A 23,889-nucleotide genomic window follows, 5' to 3' on the forward strand; every position below is an offset into this window, starting at 1 on the left:
ATTCATACCACTGAGCTACATTCACAAACCCCAGCACTCTGTGGCTGCAGGAACCACCTGTATGCTATTCTCACTGGCCCAAATTGTCCATGTGTCTGCAGGAGTGGAAAATGTCCAAATCATTGACTAGTCCTCTAAATGTCTCAGAACCTCTGAGCATGGAGAACATGACCAACCAAAGCAATAAGTGCTGAGGTGAAGGTGGGCATCAACAACAGATTGACTTACCCTCCATCTCCTACAAACCTCCTACCACTGTCCCTGCTTACAAAGGAAGTACCTTCCAGTTGCCCCTGCAATGTATACCATACTGTCTACCACACAGACCCTGATCTGTAAAGTATGTCCAAGTCACAATCAGTTTCCTAGGTCTATACTAAATCTTGCTGTGGCCACACACTGAGCCAATCAAGAAGGAAGGCCTATTGGAACTTAGAGATGTTGAAGTACAACAGCTTGCGCTGGCAAGATGGCTCAGAGGTAAATATACTTGACACTAAGCCTAATGACCTGATCCCTGGGACCCACACAAGAGAAAGAGAGAACTGGCATCTGTAAAGTTTCCTCTGACCTCTGCAAATGGATTGTAGCATGTGAATGCTCTCTCTCTCTCTCTCTCTCTCTCTCTCTCTCTCTCTCTCTCTCTCTCTCTCTCTCACACACACACACACACACACACATACACGATAGATAGATAGATAGATAGATAGATAGATAGATAGATAAATGAATAGGAGACCAATACATGGCCAGGCACAGTGATATATGCCTTTAATCCCAGTGCTTGGGAGTTTGAAGTCACCCTGACCTACATAGAGAGTTCTAGGACAGAGCTACATAGAGAAACCCTCTCTCAAAACAACCTCCCAAAAAAGAAAAAAAGCAAAACTCTTCCACACATCAGACATTCAATGGACTAGTAGCTTATGATTTCTCAGGAAGTAGGGTCACATATAACCACAATTGGAAAGTGGAGTGCTTGCAGTATACATGTTAGTGTTTAGCTTGCCTTCCTCAGTTTATACAGTCCAAGATCTGCCCAGGGAGCAGTCAGCCTGCAATTAAGATGGGTCTTCTAACATCAAATAATGCAATCAAGACAATCCCTCACAGAGGTTCTTAGAGGCTACTCTTAATACCTAGACAATTTCTCACTGGTGTGCCCAGATGCTTGCCTCCTAGGTGAGAATACTGGCCATCACACTATTGTATGCAAGGGGGAGTATAGCAAAGAAACTACTGACATGACTACTTTACAGTATAGTTAAGGTTTTACTATAGATGTGTGTGTGTGTGTGTGTGTGAAAGAGAGAGGGGTAGAGGGAGAGAGAGAGGGAGAGAGAGAGAGAGAGAGAGAGAGAGAGAGAGAGAGATTGACTATAAAGATGAGTACCCACATCCAATTTCCAGCACCCACACAGTGTCTCACAGCCATCTGTAACTCTATTTCTAGGGGATCTGGCTCCATATATGTAGGCAAAGAACACAAAATGAAAGTAAAATAATAAACCTTTTGCTGGGCAGTGGTGGTGCATACCTTTAATCCCAGCATTCAGGAGGCAAAGGCAGGCAGACCTCTATTAGTTCTAGGCTAGCCTGGTCTACAGAATGAGTTCCAGGATAGTTAGGACAACACAAAGAAACCCTGTCTCAAAAAACAAGAACAAATAAACAACCCCCCTCAAAACAACAACAACAAAACTTTGAGAAGTAACATGAACAACCATTAAGACTTGTGGGGATTTTATAGATAAAATAATAATGAAATAATAAAGTATTTCAAGGGACTCCTTTCTGAGTCATTTTCCAGCATGAGAGTCTCCCTGTACTCTGCTGAACACAGCAATGCATTTGTCATGACTAACCTCATTGTCAACTTGATGGGATTTACAATCACCGTGAAAACATGGCATGTAGTGTGTGTGTGTGTGTGTGTGTGTGTGTGTGTGTGTGTGTGTGTGTGTGTGTCTCCGTCTCCAGATTAGATGCATAAGTAAGAGGACCAACCCTAAAAGTGGGTGGTATCACTTCCAAGGGCAGATAATCCTGGTCTGCATTAAAAAGAGAGAGCTAGTTGATCACCGGCATTCATCTGCTTCCTGATTATGGATGCAATGTAGTCAGCTGCTTCAAACTCCACTGCCATGACTCTCCACCATGATGGGCTTTACCCTCAAATTATGCGTCAAAGTAAATCCTTCCTTCCTTAAGATGCTTTTGTTGGACATCCTGCTACAGCAAAGAGGAAAAATACACTCTGTTTCATAACCCTTCTGTTTCGTAACCCTTCTGCTAGGATGGCTTTTGTCTAACTGAACTCCAGTCAAGGGTAACCTCATTGGTTTGCCTGGCTTTGAGGCAGGGGCCAGGATTCTCTCCAATGGGTCCCGTGTCAAGGCAGAGAAGAACAAATCCATGTGGAAAAGGCAATGTCTCAAGGTGTTTGAGAAGCCACTTTGGTCTCATGGCTGATAGGTGGCTCAGGGGAAGCTGCCCTCAGCTACTTGATTGGCAACTGGATGCTCACAGTAAAGCAAGGACGAAGTCAATATTTCTTGCCAGGAGCTTGGCCTATGTTAGGCAAAAAACCTTCCTGGGCCAAAAGAAAGCAAAGAGAGACTTTGCAGTGGTGCTGTATCCAGAGATAAACCACAAAGCTGAATCACATGCTGGACTTCCCTTCTAGATTTTTCTTTGCTTTTGTGGTATTTTGGAGGTGTTTTGGAAGAGTAGAGAGAAGTGGGGCAGAGAGAAATGGTAGGATGCTGTTGCATCCTGCATGCAACAGAGGTGTTGAAAGCCAATGGAGAGGGCCTGTGAGTGCAAGAGTGTTGTGACTCTCGGAAGCTGCGTGGGTGTGAGGCCAGGGATGTGTGCAATTAGCTCAGGCAGTAACAGTCACTAAGTGAAATGGACTAGAAGGGAAATGGGTGGCTTGTGTGTTTATTTTTAATGTTTTGTTTCAAGATCATTATAGATTCATACTTCTGTCCTACCACATCTGAGTTTTCTACTTGAAATAATTTCCTAAAGGTAAAAGGGAGATTTTTGTTTTTCTGAAACACAAAAATAAAGGTACCCATTAGGCTTTTGGCATTCAGTTCCCACCACTATGAGAATGTGGTTTGGGTAAGTTGACCTCTTGGTACCTCGGTCTCTAGCTGTGTGAAAAGCAGGATGACAATATCTCCCTTTCGAGGCTGCACAGAGCATTGGAGGTAATATATGCAAAGCAGAGATCAGAAATTAGAGATGTTATGATAAAAACAATAAATGGGGCGGGGGCTGAGCACTCTCACTTTGTAGATAACGATCTGAACTGAACCACAGCATCAATAAACACTGCCTAGTATGCAGATAGCTGAGGCAGCTGAAATATCTCCCTGCTAGTGGCAGTCTTCAACAAGTCTCTGACATGGAAGGAAGACCTCTGATTTTGGAATCAAAGAACTTCGGTCTTCCCTCAGACTTTCCCACAATTTGCAGAAAGGACTAAGACGTCAGTTTCTTCCTTGTGACTTCACCAGCTCTCAGAGCATTTTGATCATGTTAAAAGATAGTCATTACATCCTACAGTATTTTATTACACACACACACACCCTACTGACCGGCCCAGCCACGATTTGGATTGGAGACAACCTGACATTACCCTTGGCTTTCTTATTGGATCCAATGCTAAAGAGAATGACTTTCAGACAAAAGCCGGGCTGTTTCTTCATTGGGTGATTCATGTTGTTGATGTACTTATGAATCCCTTTCAATGCTTCATAACTCATCTACCAGATTCCATGCCTGGTGAGTGGTTCTAATCTCGCTCCTTACTCCCTACAGACAAAACAACTTTTCCTTGAATCACCTACACAGCAATCACTCTTGTTGCAAACTCTGTCCACATCCTTGGGAGCCCCTTCCTTTTCTGAACCTTTCATGTCACTTACATGGGCTGCAGGGGTCAGATGAGTTCTCATCTTCAACACCAGAGATAAAACAACACTAATGTCTCTCAGTCCACAAATGTTTCTCATTCACCCACTTTTCCTCCCGCCACAGACTGAATCAATCAAAGGACAAACCACTCTAAAGTCACATCCAAAGCACTAAGGCCTTGCTCATTGTGCACTGGAGAACAACAGTCCTCGGGACAGAGAGGACACCAGTCAGGAGCTTACCCTAACCCCTACCTGTTCCTCAATACAGTCCACAGGAAGGAGGCTTTGTGATAGTCACTAGGGTCTTCCAGAGCTTGAAGAAGTCAAAGATTCCTATATTTCATTTGTTTGGGAGATATCTGCAGACATTATATCCACAAATAATCACAAGGGTAGCTACATCATGGTAGTATTTCAGGGAGAGTGATGGAGGAGGAGTTTGGGGAGAATGGGACCACCCAACATGGTGAATCTGACGTAAGATGGACTTGTTCAACACTGGAAGACTTTGGCGTTACTCTCCCAGTGCAGGTCTCTGGTCCAAACCCTTGAGATTATCAGGTTGATAAACAATCACTGGTTGCTTCTTGGCCCAGCGCCTACATGAGAGGTATGAAAACTGAAAGGCAAACCACATCCGTGAGCCTTGGGTCTATGCTAGAAGTCTCCTGAGAGCTCCAAAGTCCAAGATTTAAGGCAGAGAAAAACCTGGAAGCTGAACTTGGAAGACATGCTTTTAGGGTTTTCTGAGGTAAAGCTGCCACGTGATGTCATTTTAGACTGGTAATATGAAGTGTTTAGGATTCCTTCCCTGAGATGTATACCTGGAGTTCTCCTTCATGACCTCTCTAAGAACCTTCTAGACAAATTATTTTTATTATTTTTTTGGCTGTTTCTTTTATGACTATAGAGTGAGAAGAACTAAGAATAACCCAGATTTACTCCTATGGGATCAAAAAGAACAAACCCCCAGGACAGCATTTCCCATGGATCCTTCTGCCTCATGCATGGTTTTTAGATAATTTTTGGAACACATTTGGCAAGGCCTTTCATGGGAAACAATTATAAGCAATTCCAGGAAAGGTTTTTTAGGAAAGGAAAATCTGTGAGAGTACAAAATTCTAGAACTTTCTCCATGTCCCCACATGACCTCCCTGGACACTGGACTAGTCTACCGAACTGTGGAAATTTCCATGGCCTTGTCTAGAAAAACACCATCTTGTATTGAAGAATGCTAGGGATGCAAAGTTGTTCCAAAGATGACGTAACTGATCCTTTTCAAACTAGGTGTTTGAAAGGTTCCTTGGCTTGTAGCTTGTTACCAGATTCCAAATATACATAGATTAATCCTTGACTGTTTGTGCTGATGAACTCAAGAGTGGCTAAGTTCAGTGATTGTGTTGCAGTGAAATTAGTTATAGAGAATTTATTTTTATAGGATTTTACGTATTACTTATTTGTTTATTTAGTGTGTGTATCTGGGACTGTGCGTGTGTGTGTGCACACTTGTGTGTATAGAAGCATATGTCTGAGTACTATTAAACCCATAAGATGCCATTAAGTGCTCGCTTCTGTAACTCTCTGTCTATTCATTTGAGGTAGAGCTCTCCCTGGACCTGGGCCTCATGCTTTCTCAGCTAGTCTGGGAGCTAGTAAATCCAAGCTGTCCTCCTGCCTTGGCGCTGGTGTTGTGGGTATCCATAGGAACAGCAGGCTTGCTGCCTGGGTGCTGGGATCCACACTAATCCTAATGATTACAGAACACAATAAAAAGTAGCTGCTGATCTATCCCTCCAGACCACAGGCCTGCAGGCTTTGTTTTGTTTTACTTTTTACGATTATCACTGTTATTAGTGTGTGTGATATGTAAGAAAGATTGCTTACAGAGAAGCTGAATGTACAGATTTGAAGTGACGTAATGAGTTCCGACAACTGCACAAGCATAGAAGCAACACTGAGGTCTTTTTGCTATCTCCTCCAAGTTAATCACAGTCTACCACAAGAAACCACTAGCCTAATTTCTCTGTGTTTAAACTCTCTATCTGCACTCTCTCTCTCTCTCTCTCTCTCTCTCTCTCTCTCTCTCTCTCTCTGTGTGTGTGTGTGTGTGTGTGTGTGAGTGTGTGTTTCTCTGTCTCTCTTTTTAATTTCATGTACATGGCATCATACATTGTTTAGCTTCTTTGATTCAACATTTTTTTGAGATGCATCTATGTTGCAAGTGGCAGTAATTCACTCCTTTGAATGTTTTTTTTAATTTTTACTCTATTCTCATAATGATAGTTATAGAAGTCACTGAGTTGGTTTTGTTGTTTTAGAGATAAGGTCTCTCTAAGTAGCCCAGTAATCAAACTCATAATCCTCCTGTCTTAGCTTCCTGAGTTCTGGGAATATAGGTATTTGCCACTGTGCCCCATCTTGGGTTGGTTATTAATCAGTCTACTATAAGTCATTGTTAAAAAAAAAAACCTCCCTATGTACACATTATTTCATTGCTCCTAGACAAATTCCTTGGGGAGGAACTGCCAGGCCATGCTTTTTTAAAACTTTTTAAAATTTATTTCATGTTTATGAGTATTTTTTTCTACATGAATGTATGTGCACCATATCCATGTCTGGTATTCACAGAGGTCAGAAGGCAGCGTCATATCCCCCTAGGAATATTACAGAGAGCTGTGAACCACAGTGTGTGTCCTGGAAACCAAATATGGACTCTGCAAAAATCCAGCTCTTAACTACTAAGCCATCTCTCCAGCCTCTGTTTTAAATACCTTAAACCAGTGGTTCTCAACCTTCCTACCGCTGCTACCTTTTAATACAGTCCCTCATGCTGTGACCCCCAACCATAAAATTATTTTTGTTGCTACTTTATAACTGTAATTTTGCTGCTGTTATGACTCATAATGTGAATATTTTAGGAGACAAGGTTTGCCCATAGGGTCACAACCCACAGGTTGAGAACCACTGCCTTAAGCAGTTTTTCCCAAATAATTTTATTTTGTGTTTTCACTGCTAGGTAAGAGAATACCAGCAGCTCTGATGCCCCTCAGATTTATTGTTTTTTTTAAAATCTAACTCATTTTACCCATTCTAATGGGCAAATTTATGATGGTTTTCAAGTTGTTTTATTTCTTTACAAATGTGTTATTGTTTATGTGTGTATCAGGTGCATAAGAACACATGTGTGGGGGTCAGGGAATGACTCAGGGGTGGGTTCTTTCCTTCCTCCGTGGGTTCCATTAGATTGAACTCAGGTCATCAGGTTTGGGCATCAAACACACTTAATCTGCCAAGCTCTCTCAAGGCCCTACATTTTCTTGATAACTTATTGAGTGCCACATCACTTTGAAACTTGATTGTTGAAGTGTTTGTTCATTTATTGGGTTATTCGTATTTTATTGTTGATATGTAGGTCTTTATGTATTTTGGAAATACATATCATCATATATACATTATAAATATTTTTTCTCACAGTTTGTCATTTCTTTTCCTTTTTCTTGTGATCTTTGAATTGGCCAAAGGCTTGTATTTTATTTCTTTTTAAATGTTTAATCTGTGTGTTAGAGTGGGAAGGTGGAGTCAGATTCTCTGGAGCTGGAGTTCCAGGTGGTTGTGAGCTGCTTGGTTCCAGTGCTGGGGACAGAACACAGGTCCTCTGCAAGAGGAGCAAACATTCTTAACTGCTGAGCCATCCCTCCAGTCCTATTTTTCTTTTATACTTACCACATGTTGTGTCCTAAGAAATCTTTACCTATCCTCAACTTCTGAGGCCATTTACCTTTATTTCCTTTTAGAAGTATTACAGATTTAATTTTATGATTGCATGTTTGATGTGTAAAGCTAGTATATGGTGTTTATATGTTAAAAAAAGCACTAAGCTTTATCTATAGAAGGAAGCTTTTTTCCCTCTACACATTCATCCACATGACTCAAGAGTATTTCCTTTTTTTTTTTTATGGATTTGCTTGGACAAATTTGGAAGGTGGGCGATTAAATCTGTATGGTTTCCAGATCTCCTGTTCTGTTCCGTACTCATTCTTATCCCAAAAGCTTGCTGTCTTGATGACTAGTTTTATTGAAGGTCTGGGTAACAGATGGTCTGAACCTCCAAACATATGCATCGTCTTAGTTAGACACTTCCAAGGAAGCTCTAAAAACAACTTGTCAATTTTACTAAAAAGTACATTGGATGTTTTGACTGAAGTTACATTGAATTGAAGGTAGACTGACATGGGCCTTTAAAAGTCAATCTTCTAAGCCAGGCAGTGGTGGTGCACACCTTTAATCCCAACACTTGGGAGGCAGAGACAGATGGGTCTCTGTGAGTTCAAGGCCAGCCTAGTCTACAAATCAAGTTCCTAGACAGAGCTATACAGGGAGTCCCTGTCTCAAAAAACTGAAGGGGAGGGGGGGGGAATCAATCTTCCAATTGATAAACATTGTTTCCCTTTCTTTTTACTTCTCTTGAAATTTATCTGAGCAAGCCTAGTCTTCTTGGAGGTTTGGGTGAATTTTTTTCATGACCATTTTATGGTTCTGATGTGTAAATTCAATTGATTATAGATTTTGTCTAACTGATTCAGTATACACAGATGACAAGTGGTTTGAGGTTGGCAGGCCTGTTGACTTGCAAATGCCATTGTGTAGCATTCACAGTACTGTCATGGACAGAGGCATTATAGCTGTGAATAATGTCCTTTCTCACGAAAGCACTGAGTCACATCAGCTGCTTACTGGCTTGCTCAGCCTGCTTACTTAAAGCACTCAGGACCACCAGCCCAGGGGTGGCCCCATCCACAATGGGCTGGGCCCTCCCTTATCAATCATTAATTTAAAATATGCCCTATTGGCCTATCTACAGCCTGATCTTATGGAGGTGTTTTCTCAGTAGGGGTTTCCTCCTCTCAGATGACCTCTATCCTGTGTCAAGTTGGCATAAAAACCAGTCAGGATGAGAACCACAGTGTGAACCTTAGTTCCTTTCCTTTAGATAGAAGGAAGAAATGTGGGAGCAAGCACGATCAACCTTGTGTCTCACTGGGGCCCCTACACTAACATTCTTCTTGTCTTTGCAGAGATGTGTATGCATGACCCGCCAAAGGTTGCCTATGCCACATTCAAAGCCCCTGCCTACAAGAATGGCACCATTCTAAACTGTGAATGCAAGAGAGGGTTTCGAAGAATAAAGGAGTTGGTCTATATGGTTTGTTTAGAAAACTCCTGGAGCAAAAGCTGTCAGTGCTCAAGCAACTGTAAGTATCTCTTTTGTAACCTCAATGGGAAAGGAGCTAGGGATAACAGGAGACAGAGTCAGGCTTCCATTAACTCAGACCAACAGATAAAATAATGGTAGACAAATCTGTGGGGTAATCCATTTTAGAGGCTTCTAGGATATCCACTCATTTAACATTACCTAACGATGAGTCTACTCATTCTAAGAACTAGGTTTACTAAGCCTGAGTCAATCTGATAGATTGCATGATTTTGTTGGTCTCTATTCTTTCTTCCTTGAGTTCAGTATTCTCCTTCACATAGCCAGTCTCTGTACTCAGTTTCTTCTCCATTCTGGGGGTGGGGGGTGAGACTGTGGAAAAGTGATATATATATATATATCATATACAAAACATTCTTATTGCATATATTCATTAAACATAGTAGTATATTACATAAGATTGTTTTCATACAGGTACACACTGTAGAATGAACATATCCTGCTCACACCTGATACCCCCTAGTCTCTCCTCTATTTCCCTTCCATTAAACATTTTTGGTTTCTTTGGACAATATTCTTATACTTTCAGGTCATCTAGATGTACTTAATTTTAGGTACCTATGGAAAATCTAGGAACTACAAATGAAAGAGAACATAATATTTCCCTTTCTGAGGCTAACTTAATCTGCTTAATATTATTATCTCTAGTTGCATCCATTTCCTTCTTTATGGCTGAAAATTTCCCATCATGCCACTGAGCTGAGAGTGGTGGTATATGTCTTTAATCCCAGCACTCAGCAGTCAGAAGCAGGTGGATCTCTGTGAGTTTAAAGCCAGCCTGGTCTATATAGTGCACTCCAGGCCAGCTGGGACTACACAGTGAGACCCTGGCTCAAATGCATATATGTGTATGTATGTATGTATGCATATATTAAAGAAAAATTCCACATATACCACATTTGCTTTAATTATTCATCTGTTGTTGGACACCTAGGTGGATCCCATAACTTATACATGTTGCATGAATAATAAACACTCAGAGACAGATATTGGGGTTCAAGTTGAAGATCGGAAAGGCAAAACAGCCAAGCCACCAGAGAGCCCTTACCTCTAACAAGGCTGGGGCGATCCTGTCCTCAAGGTGGCTGGAGACTAATTGCCAAGTCTGAGACCATGATCATGTCTTATATTCCTCTCTAGTGCTGGGACTGAAGGCTTTCACAACCACCACCCAGCTTCTATTGGTAACTAGTATGGAAGCTGGGATTAAAGACATATACCACTATTGCCTGGCCTCCATGGTTGTGGCTAGCTTTGCATTCTGATCTCCAGACAAGCTTTATTAGATTAGAAATAATATATCACCACAGATCTGTTGTGTCATTCAACTTTATTTCTTAACCCTGGGTATGGAGTGAGTCAGTGAGCCAAACCATGTGGAGAGCAGAGTTTAAAGGTGTCTGCTCTATCGAAATGCCTGGTTAACTCATTTTCCAACAGATCTCCCCTTATCCTTAGCTGGAGTTCTGATGCCTCCCCGTCTGCAACTTCTCTTCATAGCTGGTGTTTTCTTACCATTGCCTTTAGAGCACATTTCTCCAATTTGAATAGCTTTGAACCACTACAGGAGAGTGAAGAAGTTAAGTGAGGGCTGTGGAGTTAGACTCCTCCCACCTGCTGTGTACAACCCTGGCTGCACAGACGCAGGAGAAGACGCACTTTGATTGTGCTTGATTCACATGTACACAGGATTTTTCCAGTAGGAGAATCTCGCATTTCTTCTAGGAATGTGCTGACTCCATTGTCAACATGCATATGAATGAGAATGTGCTAGACGAGGTGTGCGAGCCCCATCCAAGGGAGTGCTTGTTTGTGTACCTTTGCAAACCCTGCACTGAGCTATTCATTCCTCAGCACTAGAGAAATGTCCTGGGGTGAATGAATGCACGAACAGCTTTTTTTTTTTCATGCTTTTTTTTTTTCTATTCTGAGCATTTGCGAACTTATTTGCCTCATACCTCCCATATTCTCTAGCCAATAACAATCCAAGAAAGCAAGCTACACCTAACCCTGAAGACCAGAAAGACTGGCAAACCACAGAAATGCAGAAATCAACACAGTCTGTGCACCAAGGGAACCTTCCAGGTAAGATCTGAGTCTCAACAACCATCCTCTAGCTGGCTCCTGGGAGCTGAGTTTTGGCTATATGGGAAAGGAAGAGCCAAATGAGGGGGATTAGTCCTGTCTTCCACAGGCAGGTGCAACTCCTCCTTTGCTCAGACACCATGCAAATGACAACATCGCCCAGTGTTAGCAGACCCATTTTTTAGCATTTCAAGCCACTCTTTCTGAAGGTAACATAGACTATGGCTGGGGAGCATAAGAATTCAACTGCAGATTTAATTCCGTTTAAAAGCATGTGTTGGGAATAACTGCAGTCTAGGCACTGCTCACAGGAGTAACAAGTTAAATAAACAATAGTGCCTGCCCTCAGAAATTCCTCCTGTTTTCTCTTAAGTGCAAGACAATGAACTTTGAGCAAAACCATTGATAACAATTTGCTTCTTAGAGAACAGGGTTATAAAACGTTAGCCACAGACAATTATTTACTAGTTAGTGAGGTGTGGATGAGTGGGCACTGTGTCTGCCCACACTTTTCCCAAATGAAATAACACTTAAATTAAGTCACGATGTCAGGAAGAGAGTCTGCTAGGGTTACCTGAGATTTGCACGGACCGGTTGGTCATATGAAGACCTGTAGTCTTATGATAAAGTTATAACCTTACAAAGAACTTTATTATAGCATGTATAATCTCATTTATAACCCCACAACCGAGTGAATCAACTGAGACACAGGGAAGTTAAACAATTTAGCTAAAGTCACATCATAGCATGAAAGTAAGACCTCTAGTTGCTTAAATTAGATGAGAGCTCTTTCTACTGAGGGGTTATTTTTAACTACTTAAAAACTACTAACATCATCCATTATCTGGGTGGGGAAAGAAAGGTCCATCAAAAAGCATTATTGCAATGTGATGTTTTTGAAAAGCTTCTGCACCCCAATAAGCCTCTCTGCTGATACAACCTCCAAATCAGACCAAATCAAACTGAATTAGTAAGAGCCCACATTTAATGGATACAATGCTCCCAGGTGGCCGTCCAGCCCCCAAAAGAGGAGACAGGAAAGGGAGACTGGAAAATCATGAGTCTGTTTTCTGGGAGACAGTTTACATACCCTGTGGGAGTGATCTTGAACATCTCTGAGGGAGGGGTCATTATTTGTTGGGCTTTCTGAGATACAGCAGGGTTTGGAGAGAGATGAGGCGGGGCTTGAATGGAACTTCCGCCGTAACAGTTTTTAGTCCCCTTCTGCAGATGTGGTTTAATTAGGTTCCTCTTCCATCTCCATCCTGAAGTGGTGTTTCCAAATACATTTGATGTTTGCTCTGCTTTCCTGCTAACTGGTGCCAACATCGAAAGGTCAATGTTCTTACTCAAGAGACAGTCAGCTGAACTGGGCATGGTGTACATGCCTGTTATTCTGGCATTTGGGAAGCAGAAGCAGGAGGATCAGAAGTTCAAAACCAACCTGAACTGTATGATGCCCTCCTCACACTCAAACAACAGAGAGAGAGAGAGAGAGAGAGAGAGAGAGAGAGAGAGAGAGAGAGAAAGAAAGAAAGAGGGAGGGAGGGAGGGAGGGAGGGAGGGAGGGAGAGGGAGAGAGAGAACCAGTTGTTTCTAGCTGATGGATGTTTCATAAATTGTCACAGTTTTGTGTTTCCATCTTAAAGAAGCAGATCAAGGCAGGGCAGTGCTGGTGCACGCCTTTAATCCTAGCACTCGGGAGGCAGAGACAGGAGCATCTCTGTGAGTTCAAGGCCAGCCTGTTCTGCAGAGGAAGTTCCAGGACAGACTCCAAAACTACAGAGAAACCATGTCTTGGAAAACCAAAAAATACCAAATTCAAACAGGTTCTGTTCGATTATGATTTTTTGACCTTAAAATAATATTTTGTTTTGAGACTTAAACACAGTTCCAGTTCTGCTATGCAAAGTGCAATGTAGCCAGGAACACTCATCTTCTTACTAGGGCAGAGGGCTTACGTGCGGTTGGTCCTGTTAGAGATTGTTTTTGAGAATCTTGCAAGTTCCCAAACCTGTGAGTGATTTCATGATCCTGAGTTAGACAGGCTGTATCGTTCCATCTGCTCACATGGAGGGCAGTGGATAGGGAATTCCGTTAAATCAGAACAGGCCATGATCTTGGGGGCCAAAGTTTAGCCAAGCCTGGGTCAGTCCAGTGAGTATAAAGTTGCTGGCACAGGTCTGGTGGGGCCAATGTAGGCAAACTGCAGATGTGGTTTAATTAGGTACCGTGATCCTTTTCTCTGAGATCCTCTCAGTGTCTCCCCTCCTCTGGACATAAGGCTTATCCTCAATCAGCTCAGCAAAGTCCTAGAATGATTACCAACTGCCACTCAAATTTATGGACCCTCACTTATTCCGTGGAAACCCAGAGTGGTCTTCCCTGTTGCTGTCTCCCAGCTGAGTACCCTCTTACACCTGTCTACTTTTCAAAACCCCTCTGTCTTTGCAGCATCAGTCAGATGCAGATCTCATCCCCTGTAGCCCTAGCAAGCATCCACTCTTCACTTGCAATGCCCACTTTCTGTCTACCTACCTATGTCTTTCTTGACTAATCAACTGTCCAACCCTTCCACGAGTGACAGGGCACTATGTGACTTTTCCTGGGGAGCCATGAACAAACACCTGTTCATCAGACAGGGCATGACAACGAGCCAAAGAAACGATTCTATCCATGTATCATGCGATGAACCAATGAATTTATTGAGTTTGGGAGCATGGATAACTCAAATGCAGCTGAGTCACCAAAAACCCACCCCAGCATGGATGACAACCCATTAAAGTTGCATCCCTGGAGATCCCTGCAGGACTGGCAGGGAGCGCCAACAATTTGAGGGACCCCTCAGTCACTGCTACAGCTTATGTAACTTTGCACAGGGGGTTGGTGAGTTTCAGGAACTTCCAGAGACCTGTGCATTTTGTTTATTTTTTAATCCAAAGGAGCCTCCCTCCAAGAGGGAATATTTCAACTAGGAGGAAATAGCTGTACAACACTTGGTTTCATGCCTTCCTAAAATGCCTACCTTCCTGCCCCCTGGATGCTCTCATTAGCCATAGGTTCAGTAAGAGAGTGAAACAAAAGAATAAAAGCCAAGCCCAGTTTCTAGCAACCAGTTACTCTGGGTGCAAGAAGCAACCTACAGAGGCACTCACTACACCTTCCCAAACTTGCCTTCAGAATTATTTTCCTCTTCCAGGTCACTGCGGGGAGCCCCCTACATGGGAACATGAAGATACCAAGAGAATCTACCATTTCGTGGTAGGACAGAGACTTCACTATGAGTGCATTCAAGGATACAAGGCCCTACAGAAAGGTCCTGCCATGAGCATCTGCAAAATGATCTGTGGGAAGACAGAGTGGACTCAGCCCCAGCTCACATGTGTAGATGAAAGAGAACATCATCAGTTTCCAGGTAGGTTGTTCCTTTCTTATGTCCATCCATTCTTTTCTCCATCTGATCAAGGTACGACTCCTCTCTGCCATGGGACTTTGGAAAATCAACTTGACTCTTTAGGTCTCATCTTTTAAAACAGAACAGAACAACACTGAGATCCCTTCATCTCTGCTCTACACATAGATAGTTAGAGGCAGAGAAATAGTGATCTGTTTAGGGTTCCAATGCACACAGGATGCCATCGCATTGTAATAATGCTATCCTGTGTCTGGCTGATCCTGAATTTCCACCATTTCTGCCCAACTACCAAGACTTCCCGTAGTTCACAAGGGCAAGTGCAGCTTTGCACCTGCATGCTTCTTCCTTTCACTTGTATTTAACAGAGCTACGCCATTTGTGCAGTGTTCTGTTGTTATTACACTCCCCTGTAAAGGTCCTCCATGATCTTTGATTTAAAAAAAAATACACGTACTTGGGAAGTGGTTAGCTTTAGCATGTGTGTTCACATGCCCACTCCTGCTCACATAAAATCTGCCTGTGTTGAGGTCTTCTGCCATATTTGTTTGAAATCTTACTACTTCTGTAATCAAAAGTTACTCACATTCACTCATGAATTTTCCTAGTTCCTTCACCTACTACCATTTGTCACATTCTGTGACTTCTTCCATGGTTTTCTCAGGTTGCTATGTCTTTCCCATAACTTGCTTCCAGTGAGCCAGCCTCATGGTCAGGACATGCCAATAGTTTTCTTTGTAAGAGATGGAATGACAAGTTCCTAGATATCTGTGATAAAATACTGTAACCAAAGGCAACTTGGGGAGAAAAGAGTTTATTTGACTTACACTCCCACACCACTGTTTGTTGCTGAAGGAAGTCAGGAGAGGAATTCAAACAGGGCAGGAACCTGGAGGCAGGAGCTGATGCAGAGAACATGGAGGAATATTGCTTACTGGCTTATTCAGCCTGTTTTCTTATAGAAGGACCACAAGCCTGGAGGTGGCATCATCAATGATGGGCTGGGCCCTCCACCACCAATCATTATTTAAGAAAATACTCTACAGGCTTGCCTACAGTCCAATCTTATGGCGGTATTTTCTCAACTGAAGCTCCCTCCTCTCCAATGAGTCTAGCCTATGTCAACAGCACACTGGACCACTGATCACAAAGGGACTGTAAAAGCTCCATTTAGCTCCATGTGGTGGTGGGTGTGGGTATGTGATTTTTGACCCATTTCCAAGTCAAGGGTGGAATCCAGGCTGAGTAGGAAGCCTGGTGAGAAAGACTTGCTCACAGTTCCATAGATAGTCCCTGTCAGGGTTAGAATTCCCCCTTATATGCTCTACTATAGACATTTAACTGCCTCTGGTGCTCCCAATGTGGAATTGTGTCCCTGAGACATGCCCAAACAAGATGTCATGCCTTAGCAGGTGTAGCTAGTCCCATATCTCTATCTTGGATTCCAAATATATTACTTTTTCTCTTCTACAGCCAGTGAAGAATCTCAAGGAAGCAGAGATTCTTTTCCTGAGAGTGAGACTTCCTGTCCCATCACCACCACAGGTATGAAGAGGGCTTCTGAGAACAGACATTGGCCACCAGGCAAGGGCAGACGATGGCCACGCAAGCTTCTCCAGCAATGGATAAGATGAGGAGGGAAAGCTGCCTTCCTCTCCTTCAAATCAATAACATGGTTATAGCAACACAACCAACCCAAGGCAGGCTGGGAGGACAGCTCAGTTGCTAAGCTGATTGTCGCACAAAGTGTAGAACCTGATTTTGATCTCTCCAGAAACCAAGCTCAATTTTGTAAAAATCTATATATGGCAGTAGTTGGTTATAACCTCAGCACTGGGGAGGCAGAAACATGAAGATATCTGGGGCTTGCTGGTTATCATCTACTTTAGCTGAACCAATGAGATTCAGGTTCAGTAAGAGAACCTGTCCCCAAAAATAAGGTGATCAATTAAGAAAGACATCTGATGTTGACCTCTGGCCTCCATAGGTACATGTGTATGGGCACTTGCACACATACAGGCACACACACATGAACACACATACACACATGAATGCGTACACCTCCCTCTAAACACACAAAAAATCTAAAGGAAGTGTCAGAAAGAGAAATCACATGATTGAGGTTGCAGTTTCCAGACGGACCCTGCTAACCTGGCCGCTCCCATCCCTTCCCCCAAGTGAGTGATGAATCCACTAAGATGCCTCTCCTTTTCCAGTCTTGTGCAGTCCTATGCTTGCTATAAACTGAGTGTCTCCTTGTCTCTCTTTCCCACAGACTTCCAGCTCCCCACAAAAGCAGCTACAACTATGGAGACATTTATACTTACAATGGAGTATCAGATAGCAGGTGGGTCAGGTCATTTCATTTATGGACAAATTGTACAGCAGGCCTTTCACTACTGTTTATAAGGGGGAAAGATGGCTTTCGATGGTAACATTGCTCAGAAATGTTCAGAGTTGTAGTAGCTACTTTTTGACCAAATGTCTGACGAAACAAACCAAAGGAACTCACAGTTCCAGGATCCAGTCCATCACTATGGGGATGCATGGCAGAGCAGACTGAGCAGCCGGTCACATTGCATCTGCAGATAAGAAACACAGAAAGGCTGGCTGTAGTGGTGCATGCCTTTAATCCCAGCATTCAGAAAGCAGAGGCAAGCAGATCTCTGCGAGTCTGAGATCAGTCTGGTCTACATGGTGAGTTTCAGAACAGCTAGGACTACACAATAGGACCCTGTCTTGAAAAATAAAAATAAAGAGAGAGATGCATGCTTTGCTCAGTTTGCTTCTCTTTTCATGGAGCCTAGTATCCCAGCCCATGGAATGGCGCTGCCCACTTTTAGAATGGGCCTCCTACCTCAGCCTAATCTAGATAGTCTTTTTTTTTATAATGATCTATTTTATAGAGATCTAACCCATTTAGTCAATTTCAATAAGCATCCAAAAATATTATTCTTTATGTTTACAAACTTTTGGTATGACTGAAAAATTTGATAATCAGTAAGACAAAAAACAACTATAAAATATTTTGAATTTAGTACAAGAAGAATTTTGTTGCATTCATTTTAAGTAAACATGATTATGAATTACTGGTAAGAAACAGGTAGTGTCATCAAGAGAGGGATGTTGGAAGTGCACAGAGAGCCCAGACATAGATACAAATCATATTTTTGAATTAAGATTATTAAAATATCATAATAATGAACCAAAACAATGAAAATTCCAATGATTAATGCAGGCACTGACAATTTTAATTTTTCTGCATCTGACTCCATAAATGAAAACAAATTCTAGATGGGATAAATCATAAGAATAAATATCACAATTTTCAAATTCATAGAAGACATCTCTTTCATTGCTCTCCCAATCCCTTCAGCCCTTCCCCAACTTGGTCTCCCAAGGAAGGCCTTACCCACCCAGAGAAGTGAATTGGGAGTGGCAATAATCTAGATAGTCTTGCACAGACATGCCCAGAGTTTTGTCTCTAAAGTGACTCTAGGTTCTGTCAATCAAGAGCATCACAAGAGTTAAGTCTTACGGCACCCTAAACCACTTCCTCCCACATATATCTTCAAGAACAGTGCCTCCCCAATTTTTGTGAGGGACAAAGCCACGACCCAGGGAGAGAGAAAAATTGTCCATGAGCACGTTAGTTGTTCCTGGTAGGAAGTATAAAGACAGGCTTCAAAGCTACACCTGTCTGGACCATTGGGGGAAAAATAGTGGATTTGGAACCTTCATAAGGCAGCATTTGGGAAATGTAATTGCCTACAGGAGATTATCAGTGTGCTTAGGATTTCCCATCTTCTACATTTCCTTCATGGTGAGGCCTGTCCTCTGAGCCTTCCTCAAGTTTCAACTGCAGTCCACTTCAGAGGACAAGTGCCAGCCCCTTTCCTACAGAAAGAAGAAGCTGTAGACTGCAGCTGTGCAGGAGGTCCTTGCTACCTAAGGAATTTTCTCCCCTGACCCATGGATCCAGAACCTTCGCTCCACACCCCACTGCACCCCCCAAAGCATGGCCTCAGTGCTCAACCTGAACTCACTCTCTCTCTCTCTCTCTCTCTCTCTCTCTCTCTCTCTCTCTCTCTCTCTCTCCCCCCCAGTGGCCAGCTGTGTCTTCCTGCTCATCAGCATCCTTCTTCTGAGCGGACTCACCTGGCAACGAAGATGGTGAGTGAGTCTGACACTGTAAGTGCTAAGTGCCCACCACGTCTGGTCCCTGGCCTGGCAGCATGAACACTGCCCAGACTGACAAGCTGGAAAGACACCTCCCTCTATAACTGCTTACCATGCAGGCATGAGCACTTGCGTTCCATCCCCTAAAGCTTTGTAAAACAAAAAAACAAACAAACAAACAAAAACAAAACCAACCAAACAGAAGCTGAACCTGACAGTGCTCACCCGTGTTTCCAGTCCTGAGGAGGCAGGCAGGAGTGGATCCCTTAGACTCCCGCCAGCCTAGCAAAACTGGAGGACTCCAGGTTCCTTAAGAAACATTGTTTCAAAAGTATGTGAATGGGCTAAGGAACAATACCCAAGGTTGACCTCAAGCCTCCACATATACATTTACTCCCACACACTTGTACCCATACATAACACTTGCACAGAGAGAAAGATAAAAGGAGGGAGGCAGGCAGGGAGGGAGTAATGACTGGGCATACTGGTACATTCCTTTAATCCCTGCATTCAGGATCTGGAGGCAGGAAGATCAGGAGTTTGAGCTTGAGGGCAGTCTGGGCTGCATAGACAATAGCATGTCAGCCTCAGCTTCGTAGTAAGACCGATCTCAAAATAGATGAATAAATAAAGTGCCTAGGGATGTTGTTCAGTTGGTAGACCAGGTGCTTAAGCATGCTCACAAAGCCCAGGCTTGACCTCAGCACCACAAGAAACCAAGTATAGTGGCATACACCAATAATCCCAGCACTCTGGAGGGAGAAGCAGGGAAACTAGAAGTTCAAGGTCATCCTGGGCTACATGAGACCTTATATCAAACCATCTTGAGAAAAGCCAATCTGTCCTCATTAGAGTCGTCTGTGTGAGATATTCTGTCCCTGTCTTAGTTTCATTTCCTGTGGGTATGATAAAAAGCAAAAACCAAAGCAAACAAACAACAACAAAAAACAGACAAAGCAACTTAAGGAGGAAAGGGTTTATTTGACTCACAGTTCCAGGTTGCACTCCATCATTGTGTGGGAGCTAAGGTGGCTGGAACTTGAAGCAGTTACTCGTGTCACACCCATATTCAAAAGCAGAGTGCAATGGATTAATGGATGCACACATATGTCCAGCTCACTTTCTCTTTTTTATACAGCCTGGGACCTAACCCCATGGGCTAGGTCATCCCACATCAGTTTACATAATGAAGATAATCCCCTGCAGACATGACCACGGGGAATAATCTAGGTAACCCATCAAGGAGCATTTCCCTTCCAGTACTTTTAGGTTGGGTTAAATTGACAATTAAACTAACCATGGCAGTTCCAAATGTGAAAGGCACCCTTGTTCTGCCAAAGCAAGTTCTGGCCCACTTGTATCTCGTAAATCCTTTAATAACACAGGTGGGTGAGGTAGGAATCCGGTTCCTTCCCTTCTTATCTTGTTCATCTGGCCTGCTCCTAATTTTCCCAGGTGAATCAAGAAGTAGAAATCACTGCAGCCCAGTTGAGGAGCCCCTGATGGTTGTTGTACCAGGAACCACTCATAGCCCTGGCATGAAGCAAGATGCCATATGCCTGGCAGTCTAGGGGACTCTGCACTTGTTAGACCTTCTCCCTAGTCAGCAGCTTTGGTAGCTTGGAGACCCAAACACTCAGAAACAGAGGATAGGCTGTTCTTGAGCAGTAATAGCATAGTTTATAATGGGAAGTAAGGAAGAGCCTAAAACCACGTGAGTTCCCAAGACACACACCCCCAGTACCATCAGGGAGACGGAAATATAATCTCAATATGACATCTCTGGTCAAAAAATTTGATAAAATGAACAAACAAAACCCCAAAAGAAAAACTATACCTCTGGGAGTATTTGGCACAAACCTAAAATCCTAGCACCGAGGAGTCCAGCCTGGGGCTACATAACAAGACCTTGTCTCTGACACATGGGTTCCTGCACCCACATTTATACCTCCTCCCAAAATGGACACATAGTTAAAAATAAGATAATTTTTCTTAAACGAAAACAAAAAGTCTATTTTCTAGAGGCTACTTTCACCTAATGGTGCCCTCTTGTGACCAACTGGAAACCTACCTCTAAATTACAGAAAAATCTGGTCTTTGCCAGAGGTGTTTTTGATTGTTTTGGAACAATTACTAGGAACTAGGAGTGTGCAATAGCTAGCTCGCATTGGTTAAATTTTCAGGAATTTTGTATTTTTGTTCTGGGAGTTGAATCCAAGGCCTTGTGCATGCTACACATGTGTTCTATTCAGTTACAACCCAGCCCTTTGTAACTGGTTAATATTTTTCTCTTTTCTTATTTTTTAACCTTAATTATTTTTTTGTGTGTGTGTGTGAGTGAGATCGGGGCCCTTGACACTGCATGTGTGTGGAAGTCAGAGGGATGGGGAAGCCTTGAGGCTAAGTTTCCTTAGGTAGGAAGGTAGCAAGATTCTGAGGTGGAATTCAAAATTAGAATCTCAACATTAAAGTGGACTGTTCAGCTCACGTGTATTTGGGTGGGGACCGTGTTGTACTATGACATGTGTGACTGTGACTGAGTTAATCATCTTCCAGGAAGAAGAGTAGAAGAACCATCTAGAAAACTCAGAGCAGTTGGAGGCCAAGAGAAGCTGATGGGAACCATGAAGCTCAAGGAAATCAAAGAAGCCAAACACTCACTCAACAGGTGTCTCCTGTTGATCCCTTGGGTTCTAGAAAGTTCTGAAGTCACTGGCCATAGCAGCACACACGTCAGGAAACCTTGACTCCATCACTAAACTGGACTTCGCTATTGAAGAATGGGATCTGACCATTTCTAATGTCTTCAATGGGAGAGAGGGCCCAACAGCACTCTGTATGCTTTGTTTTCATGTACATACGTCGATGAAAGCTAGAGTGGCATGGACACTTTCATGCCATATACAAAACAGAATTTTAGGTGACTTCATGGGAACTTCCCAGTTTGGAAAGACTACATAAAGCCTAGCACTAATATAAATATTCCTTCTCCTCTTCCCCCTCTTCCTCCTCCCCTGCACCCGCACCCTTCCTGCTCTCACAAACTCATCCTAGCCAAGTGACGCCTTTATCAACCTCTGGTCCCCTAACTGGTTCTTCTGATTTCATCATTTACTAACCAGCCTTTAGAACTCTGGGCTGGTAACTAGGACTCCATATGTTCTTATCTCAATCCTAGAAGGGAACCCCCTTTCCGTTGAAGCTTAAGTTTTGAATTTCTAAAGAACATAAACTATAGCTGGGTGGTGGTGGTGGTGGTGCACACCTTTAATCCCAGCACTTAGGAAGCAGAGGCAGGTGGTTCTCTGTGAGTTCGAGACCAGCTTGATCTACAAGAGCTAGTTCCAGGACAGCCTCCAAAGCGACAGAGAAATTCTGTCTTGAACCCCCACACCCTCCAAAAAGAACATAAACTATGGCAGGACAATTTTTTAATAGCCTCAAAACAAAGTGGCCAAGTTGTGGGTAACTGTGGAGTTTCGGTATTCAGAGGCCTGTGTCTAAGGTATTGTTGGGGGCAGAAGGCTAGGTGGAGGGACAAGAATTAGACTTACCAGATGCTTTACTAGTAGGCCACTCTAGGAGCTGGTTTCTTTGGGACTGCTATGACTTGTACTCTAAATTTGGCCTTACAAGTGGACATACAAGGTGCAGACATGTACCTGGTACATATCACAAAAAACACTGAAAAAAAAGGAATATTTATGGAAGGGATGGAAGGAATGAGGAAGAGGGGAGAATATACTAAAGATTAACTACAGACTAGATATCCTGGCCATCTTCAAATAATTTCCCCCCAAAATCTCCCAATCCTGAGTCACCAGGAAGCCTTAGGAAAACAGACTATGACACCAGCCCAGTCTCTAAGTCGGTAAATGTGGAGCTGGGATTTTTCACAAGTTCTGGGGTGGTGCCTTGATGCTGATCTCTAGACCACACTTTGTGAACCACTGAACTATCCCTGTGTGGTCTCACCTTCCACTGCTACCAAAAGCAACTAAGTTCTGGTGCCCAGGCCTCCGAGAGCATTCTTGTTCAATCTCTTACTTAAGATTTCCTCTCAAATAAGTTGAGTCAGATATTCAAATTTAACCTTGTTTGGGAGGATTCACAAGAAGCTTCAAGTATCAGTTTTCATTTCTGAAAAGACTGAAAATGTTATAGAAAATCAAAGATCAGACAGAGCCATTTTTGATCTCTTATGTGACCAAGTGTAAACCAGACTTTTCCTATCTATGACCTTTCAAAAGTATACCTTTCTTGGGGAAAAGAAAGATTAAGTAGAATCTCAAACCACTAATTTTAGAAAAGAAAAAATAATGTTAAAAATCTTTCTAGAGAGCTGTGGTTGGTGGTACATACTTTGAAGTCCAGGACTCAGGAGGATGAGGCAGGAGGATCACAGCAAATGTGAGGTCAGCTTGACCTAAATAGCAAAACCCTGCCCTCTCCATAAGAACGATCTTACTTGTATAAAATTAAATTTTCAATGCATATCTGTTTGCCACATGTGTGCCTGGTGCCCAGGGAGGTCAGTCGAAGATGTTGAATCCCCTGAAACAGCTGGTTGTAAGCTGCCATGTAGGTGCTGGGAACTGAATCTTTGTCCTCTGGGAGATGGGGATACGATAAAATTTTTTCTTAATAATACTAAGATATTGTTTAACTGTTTTACTCTCCTTCGTAAATGTAAGGTGAAATTTCCTAGAAGCTACATGTGTAAAGTTGTCGTTACTCTGATGTTAACATATAATGGATTTATCTTGTTGTTTATAAAATAATTAATTAATGATATTTTAAATTTTTCTTGGTTTTAGTTTTTTTGTTTGTTTGTTTTTTGTTTTTGTTTTTTCAAGACAGGATTTCTCTGTAGACCAGGCTGGCCTTAAACTCACAGAGATCCGACTGCCTCTGCCTCCCAAGTGCTGGGATTAAAGGCATGTGCCACCAATGCCCGGCTTGGTTTTAGTTTTTAAAGATGATTAATATTGGTAGATACTAGTTTACATTAA

At 42.7% G+C, this 23,889-nt stretch overlaps 1 protein-coding gene across 1 annotated transcript in view; it reads left to right on the plus strand.

The window, feature by feature from the left end:
* The window catches only part of Il2ra (interleukin 2 receptor subunit alpha), a 38,995-nt gene extending 15,317 nt beyond the window's left edge, over positions 1–23,678 (plus strand). The window contains exons 2-8 of the mRNA XM_040755541.1: positions 9,005–9,181; positions 11,176–11,286; positions 14,486–14,701; positions 16,172–16,243; positions 16,974–17,045; positions 18,805–18,871; positions 21,434–23,678. Of these exons, the coding sequence (XP_040611475.1) occupies positions 9,005–9,181; positions 11,176–11,286; positions 14,486–14,701; positions 16,172–16,243; positions 16,974–17,045; positions 18,805–18,871; positions 21,434–21,458 (740 nt within the window). The 3' untranslated portion in view covers positions 21,459–23,678. The remainder of the gene's footprint in view (positions 1–9,004; positions 9,182–11,175; positions 11,287–14,485; positions 14,702–16,171; positions 16,244–16,973; positions 17,046–18,804; positions 18,872–21,433) is intronic.
* The last annotated feature ends 211 nt before the right edge of the window (positions 23,679–23,889 follow it).

This window comes from Mesocricetus auratus, unplaced genomic scaffold (assembly GCF_017639785.1).
Source record: "Mesocricetus auratus isolate SY011 unplaced genomic scaffold, BCM_Maur_2.0 Super-Scaffold_100013, whole genome shotgun sequence".
NCBI lineage: Eukaryota > Metazoa > Chordata > Mammalia > Rodentia > Cricetidae > Mesocricetus > Mesocricetus auratus.